Source organism: Cyphomyrmex costatus, unplaced genomic scaffold, assembly GCF_001594065.2.
Source record: "Cyphomyrmex costatus isolate MS0001 unplaced genomic scaffold, Ccosl1.0 scaffold302, whole genome shotgun sequence".
Lineage (NCBI taxonomy): Eukaryota > Metazoa > Arthropoda > Insecta > Hymenoptera > Formicidae > Cyphomyrmex > Cyphomyrmex costatus.
Window position 1 is genome coordinate 2070222 of NW_017277148.1, and position 17403 is coordinate 2087624.

General features: G+C 32.7%; 1 protein-coding gene across 4 annotated transcripts in view; it reads right to left on the reverse strand.

Annotated features, from left to right (window-relative positions):
- The window catches only part of LOC108775659 (putative uncharacterized protein DDB_G0291608), a 146128-nt gene that overhangs the window by 30859 nt on the left and 97866 nt on the right, over positions 1–17403 (reverse strand). For 2 of the 4 annotated variants that reach the window (XM_018542090.1, XM_018542089.1), the window contains exons 1-3: positions 2959–3049; positions 1344–1708; positions 342–571 (exon numbers count right to left, since the gene is read on the reverse strand). In XM_018542090.1, coding sequence (XP_018397592.1) covers positions 342–571; positions 1344–1708; positions 2959–2989 — 626 coding nt within the window. In that variant the 5' untranslated portion in view covers positions 2990–3049. Of the gene's footprint in view, positions 1–341; positions 572–1343; positions 1709–2958; positions 3140–3281; positions 3399–17403 lie in introns of those variants that run through there. The other 2 variants (XM_018542091.1, XM_018542087.1) reach the window with 2 other exon arrangements.

Sequence of the window (17403 nt, forward strand, 5' to 3'; positions counted from 1 at the left end):
TTTTTTTTTTAAGTTATTAAAGCAAGACTCTAGTTTATCTTAGAGAAAAAATTATGTGTGAGTTTGTTAATTTTTTAGTACCAAAAGAAATATTCTCGTTCTATTTCACGATTTACAAATTATATTTTCGTCAAAATATCATGTTTCATTAAAATATCATTTTCGTGTGAAATATAATAATATATAATGAAATTATGTCAACTTTTCTATGTACTTTTCCATGTACGTAACAACTTATTATTTAGAGTCTATTATTCAGAATTATTATTGAGAATTAAAGAATAATAATGACTTTCTGTGATGCTATTAAAATTATTCGCAAGAAATGAAAGCGAACTTACCCAATGATAGAATTAGTTGCCATCATGAAGTCAAACGCGTCCTGCGTATTCAAAGCCGCTTTGAATAATTTTGACTTTGTTTGTATCTTAAGGAACTTATCGGGACTAACACGCAATCGATAAACATCGCTCGTACTTTCTCCGACTTGGACCGTATCACTCAAATGCTTCATAAGCGTACTGAGATCGTGAGGGTGGCACAAGTCCTTAATCGTTGTGCCTACCAGGTCCTGCAATAAAAAACGCGTTTGTCAATATTTTCAAGAAATTTTAAGGTATGGAAAGAAAAGAAGACACATCTAAAAAAATAAAATTAAATAATTTTAATGGTAAAAATAATTAACTATGCATATATTGGACTTGTAAGAAATATGACCCAAAACATATTTTTTCAATTTTAAAATTAAACTTTACACACACATATATTACATTATATTTATAAAATACTTCTTTAATATCAACTCTCACATAATACAATATTAATAAAAAAAAGCATCTTCTCTTTCTTCAACCTATTTTCTCAACATACTATTATTACATATAATATAAACTCTCTATTGTGTGTGTGTACGTCTTCCGATAAATATACAGTATAATAATCATTATAACTACGCAGAAAGCTTTTTAAAGATGATGGAAAATATATCACCAAATTATCATCATCAATCATATTTAATCTTTTAGTAGCTGAAATAAATAACAGCATAGGCAGACAAATGTGATTAATTTCATTATTCCAACAAAAAAGAAAGACAGTATGCTTTTGTAATTATAAAATGTATTAAATAGGGATTATAAAGCGTAATCTTACATTTCTTCTTTTAAAAAATAATTTATGCTACAACCAAATCATAAAAAATTCTCATTTTTTAGTCAAGGTACAAAGAGTATTACTTCGTATTACTTTAATCATTTTATATAATAAAATTCAATAATTATCGAATCGGAATAAGTTTATGTTATGATAATCATTATATGCGGCATTGCTCTATGCGTCTTTACCTTGTTTAGGTACTTGGAGTAAGCGGGGGATAACCAACTGATGTCGACCGCGATTATTTTCCCAGTGGTATCCAATCTGACGGTGAATTGCTCAACGGGACCAAAGAGCTTGTCGTTCGGCGGTATTCTACGCGCCACACACATCACGCAAGGAACAATGTCTGACGATTCGGAGGATACATCACCACTCTCAAGACGATCAGCGTTACTGGGCAGAAGAGCAGAACTGATTTGCAAAGACTCGTACTTCGATACTCGCTGTTGCTTCTCTTCCATAGTCTCGTCCTTATCATCGGGAGGCTTCACCAAGAAGCGACAATTAAAGATGCGATTCCTGGTTTGAGGCTGCGGTTCGCTAGTCCAGCCTAAAATATATAAACTCAAGTGTTTTTTATAAACAATCAAATAATACTAAATTTAATAATCGTAAATCAAAAAATTCATAATTTTTGTAATTATAGATGTGTAAATGTATATAACAACTATACAATAATGTACACAGCGTCCCAAAATTTACGACTCGAAATATTGTAAAAAAGTTTTTGTAAATGTTTATTTTAAGTAATAATTTTTGAGATAAATACGGACTTAATAAGAACTTAAATATAACCACTTACATGTACATGGTTACATGTAAGTTTAGTACGCATGCTGAAGTGTGTGCTTATCAGCGCTCACTTAGGCCGGTATTCATAGTCAGTTCCTATATTGAAGACTATCTTAAGTTCAGGCTTGAAGAATTACGAACCAATCAGAGGGCCGCTTTTGCATCTTAAGACATTACTTAAAACAGTCTTCTTGTAAGAACTGATTATGAATATCGGCCTTATACTACCGCATGCGTAACTCATGGACATGAGATGGTTATCAGAAACCATAGTTTATAATTAGCTGTATTTAAATTCTCATTACTTCCAAAATTATTGTTTAAAATAAAAATTTACAAATAACTTTTATTTAATTTTTCGAGAACTTTCTTTCTATGGTATTTAATTTAACACAAACAACCTGTATATATATTAGTTATTAAAGATTTATATTTTCGTCAATAGAAACAAATTTTACATTACTCTGATTGATGTCAAATAAAGTTCACAAAAGATTAAATTTAATATTTTAAAATTTAATTAATGTGTGTATCTCAAGCAAAATCTTTCTAAGAAAAAAAAATAACATCAAAATTCTTTAAGGAAGATACATTTGAAATTCAAAGTAACTCTTATGAAACATCTTTCATCGCAACAATAATTTCATCAAATTATAATTTATAGATGCATTTTAAAGAATGTAAAAATAAAAATTAGTTTACTCGAATAATTACAATTAAATATATAGATGTATATAAAATATAGGAAATATGATATAAAAAAACAACAAATTTATCAAAAATATGATTCCTCAAATCTATGAAAACTATCCGAACAAGAATGACTATACTAGTATAGAAATTGAAAAATGAATCACGGACCCAAAGGAAAAGGATCATTTATGAATTGAGAAAGTAAATTACCCATGATTTACTGATTGCGTCTATCTACAATCTACCCTGCGAGTGTCGCTATCCCCTGTAGGAAAAAAGTACCGCGTATGTGAAACAATTAATTAAGATACGTACCTAAAGAAGACATGGGTAACAAACTAGGCATGAAGGTATTGTGATCTCCATGATGAATAATATTGTAAATATCCTTTCCGAGTACATCATCCTTCGTGTAGTTTATGTACTGCTTTATGTTATCCGTAACGTACTCCACTCGGCCCTCCGTATTTACAACAAATAGGAAGCCATCTAGCGCCTGCAGAAAAGATACGACGCCGTTTTAGCAATTACGAAGTGATGCTCTATGGTTCTTGATAGAGCCACAAAAGATGCAATTTATTTTCTTGTTTGACGATAATTAATTACGAATCTTACCTACTAATTTCGATAATACGAACCTCAAGTAAGATAGGACCAACTTGATCGTTGGACAATATGTTGGGATTCGAAGAGGACACTTCTCCCTGTTGTACGGCATGACTATTGGAACCCTCTTGTTGCCTACAGTGCCGAATCTGTGAAGTAAAAAAAGAAAATAATTAAATACTTTATAAGTATTGAATTCTGCTAATGTGACTAAAGGATCCCACACAACTTTCACGGAAAATGGATCCCAATCGAATTGATTGAAATTTTACTATAATTAGTATCTAATTATAAGCAAACTATACAATCAATGCTTTTGTTCTAATTTAATCTATAATATAAAATTGCATACAATACATTGACAAACGTTTCAGCTTCACAGAGCCTTCTTCATTATTTATAATGGAGCATATACTTCGGTATAAATTTTCTATATAAGATCTTAATTTTACAACCTTCTGATGTTATTCTTCTTTTCAATTCAGAATTCAACTACATCAATCCAGTTCGTCATATTGTAATCCAATAGAATTTGGTTGAATGCGAGAAATTCAATTATGTCAAAAAACAATATTGTCAACCATTGAAATATCTTTCCAAATTTAAAAGAAGAAGAACAAAGACATGTTGGTACATCGAAATGATATTAACGTGATGAAATAACGATTGAATATTATTATTCTACACTGAAGAAGGCTCTGTGAAGCTGAAACGTTTGTCAATGTATATTGTATGCAATTTTATATTATAGACTAAATTAGAACAATAGTATTGATTGTATAGTTTGCTTATAATTACTAATTTTCAACTTTTTATGCTCGTATTGGTCGTTTACTTAAGTTTTGTTTTTAAATTTTCAAGCGTTGATAATATTATTATTGTTTTAAAGTACTATAATGCATAATCTCCTGATTAAAAATTTTCATGAACACACACGAGGAATCCAAAAATGGATATTGGGTATCAAATGTTGAAGATATGGCTAAATTTCTACATTTGATCTTCAATATCTGCAAAACTATTTAATTTTGGATTTCTCATGTGTTCATGAGGACTTTTGATCAGATCAACATAATCTATATTATAGTAAAATTTCAATTCGATTAAGATCCATTTTTCATAAGGAATCCATTTAATAAATATATTAATATTAATTTTAATATGTATTATAACACATATTGCGCATGGAATTACTGATTGTGATATATTGAAACAAAGTCCTTAGTTAAACAACAAAGTTGACAAAATGACAATTTTCAATCGTTTTAAAAATTAAATTCCAGCAACCACAGACCAAGAAATTTTATGTATCGACATTAAAAGAAAATTATTTCTACTCAACATTGTTGAAAATAAAAATGTTTGAAAAAAACCAAAGAGTGTTCATACATCAATCAGTTTATATTTAATCTAATGTGAAATTGCCAACAACAATATGTTAAAATAATTACGCTCCAGGTACCGCAGTATTTATTGATACTTTCACTGTCCGGTTATTAACAAATTAAATTAACAAGCACTTTAATATTACCGATGCTAATGAATATCTTTAAAGTACTGTAAAAATTTCGAAAAATATCACTTTAGCCGAGATTCAAACCTTTATCATCACTTCGAACATCCATTGCTTCATATTTTGTTCTATATTGAGAATATAAATATATATAATAAAAATAATTAAAATATGAGATAGAGAAGAGCTTCATAATGCACGTGCTTATATTAACACGTGCTTTCTAAAATAGAAGCTTATTCTTCCACTAAAGGATGAAACATCGTGCCAAAAATGGACACTTAATATCGAAATGTATTGGCGGCCTGCATATCGACACAGCTAAATATCGGTCGATGATATATCGGTCGGTGATATATCGGTATAGACAATATTGATACAGAATATCGTTTTATCTAATAAAAAAAAAGAAAACTGTAAGTTTGTTCGCGTCGTGCGTTCCAATATACCCTTAAACATCTTTCCATCACTTCAGTATGATCGTTGGAGGGAGTAAGACTATGCTGGAGTATGCCGGAGCACATAACGAGAATTCAGACGAATAGAAGGATCTTAACCCTTCGTGTACCGACGGGGGTCGTTTTCGACCCAAGCAAAAGTGATTTTTCCTTAGGTACCTCCATTTTTTAATAACAAATTATATTAAAAAATAACTTTTTTCCTAAATATTATAGTCGGGACTTCAAGTTGAAGGTTGAAAGAACCTCCATGAATTTTTTCAGATTTTTTAAAGCATTTTAAGTGCTTCAACAAACGTCAGGACGCAAACGACCCCCGTCGGTACGACGAAGGTGCCGAAAATACGTCGGTACGCGAAGGGTTAATATGAGATTCTCAGAAGTTAGTCAAAGTCGGCAACACTTTACCAAAAATGTACTACACGATATGATGAACCCGAGCCGAGATGAAACACGTCCGCGATGGCTTGAAGATGATTGCAATTATACTATACGAACTTCTCGATCTTTCGAAAATGCCGACTTGCGCCAGTTGTCGCAACTCAAGCGGATCAATCAGAGATTCGCAATAGTACGCTACAGTTAAAGCAAGCTGGCGTTTTCAAAAATCGAGGATTTGCAATTGAAAAAATTCGAAGTTTCACATATATCGAATAGGTACCAATACAATGCAAATTCAATATCCATATTTAAAAATATCGGAGGCTGGATTAAAAATATCGCCATATCGACTGAGGAAATATCGATATTTCGATATATCAATAGTATATCACCATCCCTGACGTTATCAAAAGCCATCATCTTTGGACTATATAGTTCTCGTATCTTCAGTAAAAGATCGACACACAAATTTCACTTACCGTAAATCGATAATCATATTAAAATTGTTACCATATAGTGCGTTCCCAAAATCAGATTTATTCCTTCTGTCGCAGATCTCTTTTAGAAACTGACAATTAATGCGCAAACGTAAAAAAAAAAAAGTCATTTAAATTTTAAGCGATCAGAAACTGCTTTTTCCGTCAGCCGGAAAGCCGAAGATAAGAGAGATAACAACCGTCAAAACACAAACTACACTACTTGCGTCTTGAAAACACTTTATAAAACATCCGAAAACATCCGAGCATCATCGCAAAGAATATACGATTGTATCTTTACTTCACGATTGCGCGAGAGATATCAGTGAAACAGGAGACGGTATATTGCATTTGATATGAGACGAATAATCCACTTAGTTGAGTATGAATTTATTGTCACGCACATTTACTTTTTCGCACGTAACACTTACAATGATACGGATTTGTCGCACTGGTTACGGCACGAAGATAATTAACAGTTTCACGACAAAATGATGCGCAAGCAAATGCAAATGGTACAAAAACACGCGATACATCAATAGAGAAACGACAAAGAAATCATCAAGTTACATATAACAGCGCGACAAGATACAGCAATTGGTGATTAGATTAGAAGCAGCGAAAAAGTAATTTCACACAATTAAATGTTCGATTAATATAATCAAGAATAATTTTACTTTTGCACTGATCTAATATTTTGTAAATTTATCAAATAATAATAATATAGCTCTAACAGTTTTTTTTATAATTACTAAATATTTAGAAAAGCAAAATTATTTTTTATAATATTAACCGAACATTTAATTGAAATTATTTTATACAATATTTGATAGCTATCATCACATCCTTTCTTCAGTGTATGATTGACGAGAATGCAGCAAGACAATTACCAATAATTGCACAAATCAGTAAACACACAATAAAATAAAAATAAATTTTATATTTACAGCTGCAAAACCTATCTGATATTTTTTGGAAATTAAAGACTCTGGCACTTCATGTATCTCCTTGTAGCTCTTTTAAAAAAATGTTCATTCTATTTAAATTAACTCTTCCTTTTGACTTTATAATTAATTGAGCTAATTTTTAATTTCATTACTCACCTTAATTTTGATTATTCTTAACTTTGCTATTGAGAAAAATCGTAAGTAATTTTTCAACTAAAAAATAGCAACAATTACAAAAGTAAGTAAGATCAAAATCAAAATTTATTAAATAGAATAAATGAATTTATTTAAAGTTTTTATTTGATTTTACTCTAATATTATACGGACGTTAAAAAATATTTTAACAACATTAATTGCTAATATTGAAGTCATTTTCATATAAAATAGGTATTTATATATGTCGAACGAATGTGAATTTATGTGGTATCTGAATTTGTATTGTGTAGTATAACTTCTATTATTTTATATTGTACAATTGTAGTTCCACATTACATTTTCAACAATTCTGTTCATGAGAATGACTCTCTTATTGATATACTAACCATGAGACTTGCTATAATGAGGAACTATCCGACAATGAAGAAAAAGAGATTTATCCATTGACTTATCAAAAAACACCTCTAGATTAAAATTGGTAACACCTACACAATTATTTTACAATACTCGCAACAATGACACTACTTTGCGACGAAAAACATCGCTTAAAATGCAACCATCTCGCATTTTAGTCTTTTGAAAAAATTTATATGTATTACATACGTTTTAAAATTTACACGTTTAAACATTGAAAATGACCTAAGAGAGGTCGAAACGTCTGTTATATTGTATAGTTTATATTTTAGTTCTTTGTTTAACTTTTGTTTGCGTTTATGTTATTATAATTATTGTTTACAAAAATTTTTTAATTCTAGATAACTTTCGATTTCTTGTTTTATGTAAAAATGTTTTCAAAATTATTAAATATTTTATTACTTGATATCTGGCTCGTAGTCCTTCTACATATATTATATAAATGTTTGTAAAAAGAAGAAATAATGAAATTTAATATATTTACAAAAGTATTTAGAGAACATAAATATCGAAATTAAACCAAAATGAAAATGTAATGTAATGAAAAGTTTTTATGAAATACTACGAGAATTGTGAATCGCCTTTTTTAAGATAGAATGTTACTTTTAGAACTTAATTCATTATAAATAAATGGCTATATTAGAAATTAATCCTACTTTATTTATTTAGACCCTAAACTTCATTATTCCTTCACCGACAGGTTTAAAAAAACATGAGATCTTACTACTGAATCTTATGTCAAATTGAACGAGAAAATTAGGACACCCCTCTCTAACATATAAATTTTAAATATTCGAAAATGTCACGATTTAAAAATGTCCGTGCAATTGTGCTGCGAAAGGAATGCTTAGATCTTATAATTCAGGTCATCCTTGGGTATTCCCGCTTTCGTCGAAGAGAAGAAACGTCGCCGCTTCTCAGTACGCGGGACCGAAATTTATTTTACTGAGTGAAGGGCTAAGCTGACTTATGTATACGGACCCAAGAAGAACGATCGAAAGTGCATGCACGCGTATGCGTGCGTGTGCATCGCTCAGTTTTTGTACTGTATGCACAGTCCATTAGCCGCGTCGCGCGCGCGTCTGTTATTCATCATTGCGTCATACCGCTAACGAAACAACGGCACCGCTTCAGGGAGGGACTTAGGAAGTCGAGTTCGTGCCCGAAGAAAGTTGTTGCCCAAATGTAACGCGTGGCGAAAGCCACGTAACTCGAAAACTCGTCAGACATGCCGAGCTCCGAGTCGTAAAACGTGCGCTATCACTTGGTACATTGTACACACGTAAGGTAAATGTCCCAATAATTGAAAATGTGATTAACAAATCAACTATATATTTATAAATATTAACACTTTTCAATAACAGCAAGAAATGCCAAAAAGAAGGTTAAATATTTGGTATCAAAATAAGCAATAAAAACGTATAACTTTGATTGTTACGGCGAAAAAGTTGTTCATTTCAAGTTTCGCAGGAATAATCATATTTTTACTTAGCCTCTTGTCATCTTCAAGGAGAGAATTTTTTCTTAGTTTACCCTGAAAATATGGTAGTCATGAAACAACATATGTCTCTTTCATTCACTAATAAAAGTACAATAAAATACACAAAATAAGTTTGTTTAAGTTTACTGAAGTGCATGGTAAAAATAAAAATCTTTAAAATATTGTATTGCATCACAATTATAATATTTTCAAGATAAATTTTAAGAGAAAATTTTTTCCGTATTTTGAGTAAGATATAGTATGATAATTAGTTTACATTTTCAAAATTATTTAAATATTCCTAATACCTCCTTATTAATTGAATCATTTGGATGTTTACTATAAAAAATGGATAATGCTTTTATTTCGATTGAAAATTTCAGCAAATAAAGATATTTTGCAGTGTGGTCTACGAGTCGAATGATGTAGAATCAATCACTCAAATCAAGATCCTTATCGCGCGATAAATTTATAAAAATATATTACGTCGTCCTATTTCTTCTGGAAAGTATTATTTCATGATAGAGGAAAAAAAGAGTCCAGATGATAGCTCTAATGTATGCCGGTTACGCAGCATTAAATTGTCGTTTACGATCAGTGACGTAATTACATCACGCAATGCCATCAGCGTTAAAGAAACGAGATACTTTCTCCTCGTCAAAGAGATCGCGTCCCGCGGGAAAGAATGAGAAATGATTCTAAGCGTGTTTAAAGATTATCTCTCCTTTGTTTCTATATCAACCGCGCGCACGCAGTTTCATTATCATTCTCGACGCAATTTGAAGGAACGACAATAAAAGCGCAAATAGAGCACACCGAACTATATACCGGGTGTCCATGCAAAAAGAAGATATTTTCGAAACTAATCCTTAAAAGACATTTTTTTTATGAAATAAAGTTATTAAAAAATTACAGATTGTTCTATATTGTATTTGATAATAACAAAGTTTTGTGTAGTGATTTAAAATTTGGATAAAAAATTATTTTAATAAGTAGAGACACGTAGGTTAAAAAATAATTATAATATAAAATAAGCAAATTTCCTTTTAATTTATCAAATTTTAAATATAATACTGAACTATTTCAATGTACATAACATTTATTTTTTATAAAAAGTATGAATTTCACTTTTTGCCGAGACTATACATACACTTGATACATTCTTAACGAGGAGAGGGAAAGACAGTGAGAGAGATTCGTCCTGAATCGAATTGAAATTAGACATTTTTATCTTGAGCATCGATCTAATGCTGAATGTAGGGCACAAATACGAATTCCTCGCTCGTTAGGGAAGTAACGTCATTAGTGTTAACTTCCCCGTGTCGATATTAGCCGAGATTGACTCTCCGGAAAAGTCGATTCGAGATCCAATTCATAATTCACAAAGAAACGCGCCGGAGGAGATTCGCGATGTCGCGAATTACTATTTCAGACGATCCAAATACGGCATCGGTGATCCCTTCGGCTCTCGAGAGGAACGCGCGCGCGCGCGCGCGTGTCACCAGCCGCGGAGGGAATTCCTGCGTTACCGACCGGAATTCACGGTCGCGCGGTCTCGCCTGCGCGCGCGCACACGCGCGCGCGGAAAAGGCGCGTCCTTGAGCTCGTATCTCGCGGCGCCGATAGATCGCGCGGCCCGTAATCGGCGCGGCGTGATCTGCGAATGTTGCGGCACACGCGCTCGTTGCGCGCGCCCGCCGTGGCCTCGAAAAGTCGGTGACTCCAGGCCGTCGGCGCTGCCGAGTCTGACAAACGGCGGTATACGCACGCGTGTATGTATGATACATGCGGCACACGTGCGCCTGTGTACGTGTGTGCGACGTTGCCGCTAGTCGCTCCTCGCTGGAAACGGCGGGACGTGTACGTGGGTTCGCATACATAGGCACGCGCGGTTTGCTCATACCGTACGTACGTATGTATACATCCATGCATTTCTCTCGTCTCGTCGCGTCGCGTCATACATGTCGCCCGCGATAAATTTTTCTTCGGCTTTTCGCCGCGCGCATCACGTTTCCACCAACCAATCGGGGCCACGAAAAAGGGAACGAAACGGAAAGGGAACTTTCGTAGAAGAGGATGGGAGATGTCAATTATGCCTGTACGAAAGGAAAAGAAAGAGATAAATCGGAGAGAGGATAATTGATTAAAGTATAACGTGGAGTAATGCTTGAGAGAGCCTCGTGCCTCGCTAGGGGGCGCAAGATATATTGAACCGTTCCTGGGCGATTCCTCCACTTCGCAACACGTCGCGAAACGGACGGACGAAATCTCCGGCGAGCCGACAAACAAACCGCACCGATATCCCCAGGGAAGGAGGACGCGAGATAAAGCAGGTCGAGAGATGCGCGATATTTTATATATCTTCCCGCTAGAAATTTTTTCATCGACTCTACGTTGCGATCGCAACGGGTCGGGGCCATTGCGCATAGCGCCATCGTGCAAATGACATCACAGGACGAACTCTCGTTTGCAGTTTTTTTTTTCCTCTTTCTCTTCTTCTTTCTTTCTCTTTCGCTTCAGGTTCAGGTAGATCGAGTTATAGCGGCGCCGTTTGAAAGAAGGTTTCCTATTGGCCTCGGTGACGTCACTTCAAGGTCATAAACTCTCTTGGATCAGATGAGAACAACGTGCGAGCAACTCGATTGCCATCTTTTCCTTACGACTTTTCGGTTTACACGGGGCTCCTTCATTCGCGGACCGCTGCGTTATGATGAATTCTTTTTATCTTCCTTTATTTTTATTCTACTAATAGCTACGTTCAACAGACTTAACTGTTGAGTAAACATTCGCTGCAATTGGAGATATTCTTCTAGATTTAAAATTCCGATTGGATGATCTGAAGGAATACACCAATAACAGCGAACGCTCACTCGACTGTTGAATCCGGCGAATGCGACTATTGGTTCTTACCTTTAGCTCTTTGCTGGATCTAGTCTTGTTGCACCACCCGTCTTGGACGGACGCGTCCTTGTCGGGTGCTTGCTTCAGTTATATTTTTGAGAAGTGTTGCCGACTTTTGCTGGATTCACACTGCATCCGATTTTCGTCGTACGACGAATCTGCAACCAATCAGAAAACAGGATTTTGCTTCGCATCGACGATAAGACTTTTCTGATTGGTTGCAGAGTCGTCGTACGACGCACATCGGATGCAGTGTGAATCCAGCATTTGACTGTACCTTGCGATTATTCAAAATCCGCGTAGCGGTCCCGCGATTTTGGATGTCCCGTTCGTTCATCCTGACGCGCGTATTAGCGGCGTGATGACGTCGTGGACGCAGGCGCCCGGTATTCGGGCGGTTCTCATCATTTTCGCAGGTTATTACGTCATTCTTTAAGATTTTACGTTACTCACCCCCTAGTGCGGCATTTTCGTTACTGGCCGTTTCGACAAGTGCCATTCATTGAAGACTAAGACTAAGACTTTACTGGATCTAAATTGAAGAACCAAACAGATTAAAGAATCATTAAGCCACCATTTATCAGTTCTCCCTGCTAAACACAACCATTGAAAATAAAACGAGAAAAAAAAGTACGATTCATGTATTAACTCTTTGTGGTCATCGAAGTCAATTTGACTCTCCCAAAAAGGCTCTATATCTGAAAGTTCTTATTCAAAATGAGACTTGATCTATCTTGAGCTGAAGTTCAAGATTCTCTCTCTCTCTCTCTCTCTCTCTCTCTCTCTCTCTCTCTCTCTCTCTCTCTCTACTCTCTCTCTCTCTCTCTCTCTCTCTCTCTCTCTCTCTCTCTCTCCCTCCCTCCCTCCCTCTCTCCCCCCCTCTCTCTCTCTCTCTCCCTAAACGCTAATATTCCGATTCTAAAATAACTAGAATTAAATGATACCTGAGTGGCACTCGAGTGGAAATCTGAATATAACTCAAAAAAGACATCATTAATGCACAAAATTTTACTTTTTCTCTAGTCTACATTCAACATACACAATTGTATTCTTTCCTAGCCTACACTGAAAAGATAATGCATGATATTGGTAGAATATAAAATCATAATAACATCAAAATAACATTAAAAAATAGAAGTTATTTTAGGAAAAATCATGATATCATTCGATACTTTTAATAATGATATCATTTGATAATGATTTTGTGATGAATTCTTGACAATGATTTTTTAATTAGAAAAATTACTGAAAATCATTGTCATGTTAAAAATTCATTAGAAAATTATTATGAAATTATAAATTAAAAATTAAAATTTAATCAATCAGGAAAAAAGATTAAAATTATATAAGTGATCAAATTCTACTTCAATATCATCAATTCATAATCTGACATGGACTTAAAGGCTTACAAGACTTTTACCTAGTCGAAAAAATTGATTATCATTTTTTTTATAAATTAAATTAAAAAAAAATTTTTGCAAAAATACATCAAAAATAAAAAAAATTTAAAGAAAATTTGGGATAAATTTTGAGATTTTTTTCGATCTATCTATGACATACTTCAAGAATATGTTTTCTAGACTTTATGTGGATTATAGATTAATTAAAATATTAAATTATCACACTAGATAGAGACCCTTTCCAAATTTTTTGAAACTGATAATAAAAAATAATTGATCAAACGCAAACTTTGAAGCTAACCATTACTAAAAAAATATATAACTATTATAATAGTCAATATTTCAATGACAGATATATCACATATTTAAGTGTATAAAACAAATTAGAGAAAATTAGTTTCGAGTGAAAAAGTAAACTCTATGTATCATATATTGTCTACGTACCATGAACAACAGCTACTTCGATATGATAGTCAATATAAACTAAATTATTTCTATACGCAGATACCCTCATTCATTATTCAGTTTCATGAGTTCGGAAACCATTAGTCGGAAACTGAAAATACTGAGAAATATTTAATATATTCAAGTAATACTTAAATAATTACTCGGATAATTACTAATATCCGAATATATTTGTATAAATATTACTTTTATAAATATATATTGTATACTATATATATTTATGTAAGTATGTATATATATATATATATGTATACAATATATTTGTATATACGTATATTATAGAAGAATTATACCAGTAATAATAGGACTCAACCCATAATTAGGATTCGGCCTATAATTGGAACCGTCACTTTACATGCGAAAACGCAGACGGGAAGTCGATCCTTCCTTTCACAAATGTGCTGCATAGGCTTCAGAGCAACAACGAATGTAGGCGAATATTATGGACGTATAAACGGACAAAGTCAAATGCTCATTTCTTCTACAGACCGCACATCTCTATCAGGAAATAGCGCATTGCAAGCAGAAATAAATACATATATGATGTCCAAATAGCTGTATGTTTGCAATACTTCGCTATAATTGACAATTTATTTAAACTAGCACATTCCTTGCGCGCGCTACGCGCGCGATGGTCCATTATACTCTTTTTAAATATTATGAATTATGTTTCTTTGAAACTTGTTTTGAAATCAACAACTCCTCTAATTCCTACTAATACAAAATTTCCCTGAAATTTGAAAACCTTTAGAATTTCATTATTGTTTTCGATCGCCACATTAATTCTACCATTTTGATAAACAATATTTAGTTAATTTTTTTATTCACCGTTTATGTCGAAAAATTCGACCCACAGTGTAGTTGTGCTGACTTAAGACTAAAGTTGGCACAGCCACAAAGAAAAATAGCAGTAAATGAAAAATCAAGTACATATTCTTGAAGGGCTTTTTTTGCTAATTTAAATTCTATTTCAAAAACACTAAAACCAAAATCCCCCTTATATTTCATCCGCCAGATTAACGAAAACAGATTTTAGAAAACAGAATCAAAACGCCATTTTGAACTTTCAATTTTTAAATACGGATTCGTAACGAACGTCCCCAAAAACCACCTGTAACCAAATTTCAACAAAATCGAAGAATCTTAAGGATTTCAGTAACATTTCCGTCCGCCATATTGGATAAACTATTTTGAACTTTCAATTTTTGAGTAAAGATTCGTAACGATCGCCCCCTAAATCACCAATAAACCTAATTTCACCAAAATCGAAGAATCTTAAGGATTTCCGTAACATGTCTGCCATATTAGATCAGCTATTTCGAACTTTCAATTTTTGAGAACGGATTCGTAACGAACACCCTCTAAATCACCAATATACCTAATTTCACCAAAATCGAACAATCTTTAGGATTTACATTAATTTTACGTCCGCCATATTGGATCCACTATTTCTTCAGTGAGGCTTCAAAAAAGCGTGACACGCCAATTTTAAGATATGATAAAGTTCTTAATTTAAACTGCAAGAGATATATAAACTTTTAATATATATTATAAGTGGCTTAGAGATATAAAAAATTAATGTTCATAAAAAGAGCTACAGCCACACGCTAGATTTGATTAGCGACGTTTATTGTAAAACATTTGTAAAATAATAAAAGAATAAATTATTTTCGCAATTGAGAATACAAATTATAATAATAAATTCTTCAAGGGCGAATGAGAGTGCAGCGTTGATCTTGATACGCAATAAATAATAACTCTTATTATTGAATTAAATTGACAAATATCATTTATTCAATAACTGACAAAACTATACGTTTCGACTCATATAGAGTCATCTTCAGTACATATTTCCAAATTAAATGAATTAGAATAATATTTATAATATTTATATAAGAGTCCGATGACGAAGATCTCATATTATTTGAAATTTTTACAAATTATAATGTCTTCCGTTTATAAAGTTATAATCGATGAAACATTGTCAAGATCTAATAAACAATTACAAATTTATATTATACAAAATCATAGTCAACGCAATCATTCTAATACAGTGGATAGAATTATTCCAATATGTACATTCGTTGGTGTCAAAATCTTTATCTTGATATAACAATGAGAAACCTCCTTGTGAAACCTCCTTCTCTTGTGTGAATACAGGTCCAAAACTATTTATTTACAAAATTTTTAATTATTAATAATAAGGTACTCTGTTGAGTATATTTGCTTCCTACACCGAAAAAATTGTATTCTTGAAAGATGTACTTAATATTTCCTCTTAACAGATATAAGAATATTTCCTCTTAAATTAAAAATATATTTTTGATTTGCGAATGGGATCGTTGCTATCACGCGCATTTCACGCGGTTTTCCATGATGCTCACATGCATTTGTTTTCACGCTCAGTCTGGATATTCACGGTGGCGTCCACGCGGACGAAATTTTCACGTAGGCACGTGTTTGCATGTGTTTGTATCGTTTAGGAGATATTTGAGGTTATCGTTTAAAATGGAACACCCTGTATTCTCATTTTAAGAATATACTAATTTTTAGATGATTATCCTCTTAAATTAAGAGGATCATATCAGCGCTTATTTTAGAGGAAAACATACTATACGTAAGTGGGATATTCTTAAATTAAGAATACAATTTTTCGGTGTATTTATCCCCTGTCTTTGTTTCTTTACATAAATCATTTCTGAAATAATTCTTTTGTAATAGGAAGATTCCGAATCTAATATCCTTACATTATTCCAATTCATATTATGATTAAATTGCAATTGATGATTAGATACCACTGATTGATTATTTGGTTTTTTTATATCATTTTTATGTTCATTTATTCACCGAAAAAATTGTATTCTTAACTTAAGAATATCCCACTTACGTATAGTATGTTTTCCTCTAAAATAAGCGCTGAGATGATCCTCTTAATTTAAGAGGATAATCATCTCAAAATTAGTATATTCTTAAAATGAGAATACAGGGTGTCCCATTTTAAACGATAACCTCAACTATCTCCTGATACAAACACGATACAAACACGATATAAACACGTGCAAACACGTGCCTACGTGAAAATTTCGTCCGCGTGTACGCCACCGTGAATATCCAGACTGAGCGTGAAAACAAATGCATGTGAACATCATCGAAAACCGCGTGAAACGCGCGTGCTAGCAACGATCCCATTCGCAAATCAAAAATATATTCTTAATTTAAGAGGAAATATTCTTATATCTGTTAAGAGGAAATATTAAGTACATCTTTCAAGAATACAATTTTTTCGGTGTTCTATTTTTTAATTTTTTTTTGTTTGTCCTACGTAAGAGACCTCGCATTCCATACATTTAATTTCATATACTAAATTACTATTATCAAATTTATTTAATCTATCTTTGCCTGTTTTTATAAATTTATTAAGACTGTTCATAGGTTTTTGTACGCTATGCTTGCATTGTCATTAATAATTTTTTTAAACTTTTCGAAAGTACTTTTTACGTATGAAATTAAGAAAAATTTTTTTGTTATATATTATTATTATTATTATTTATATCTTTATTGTT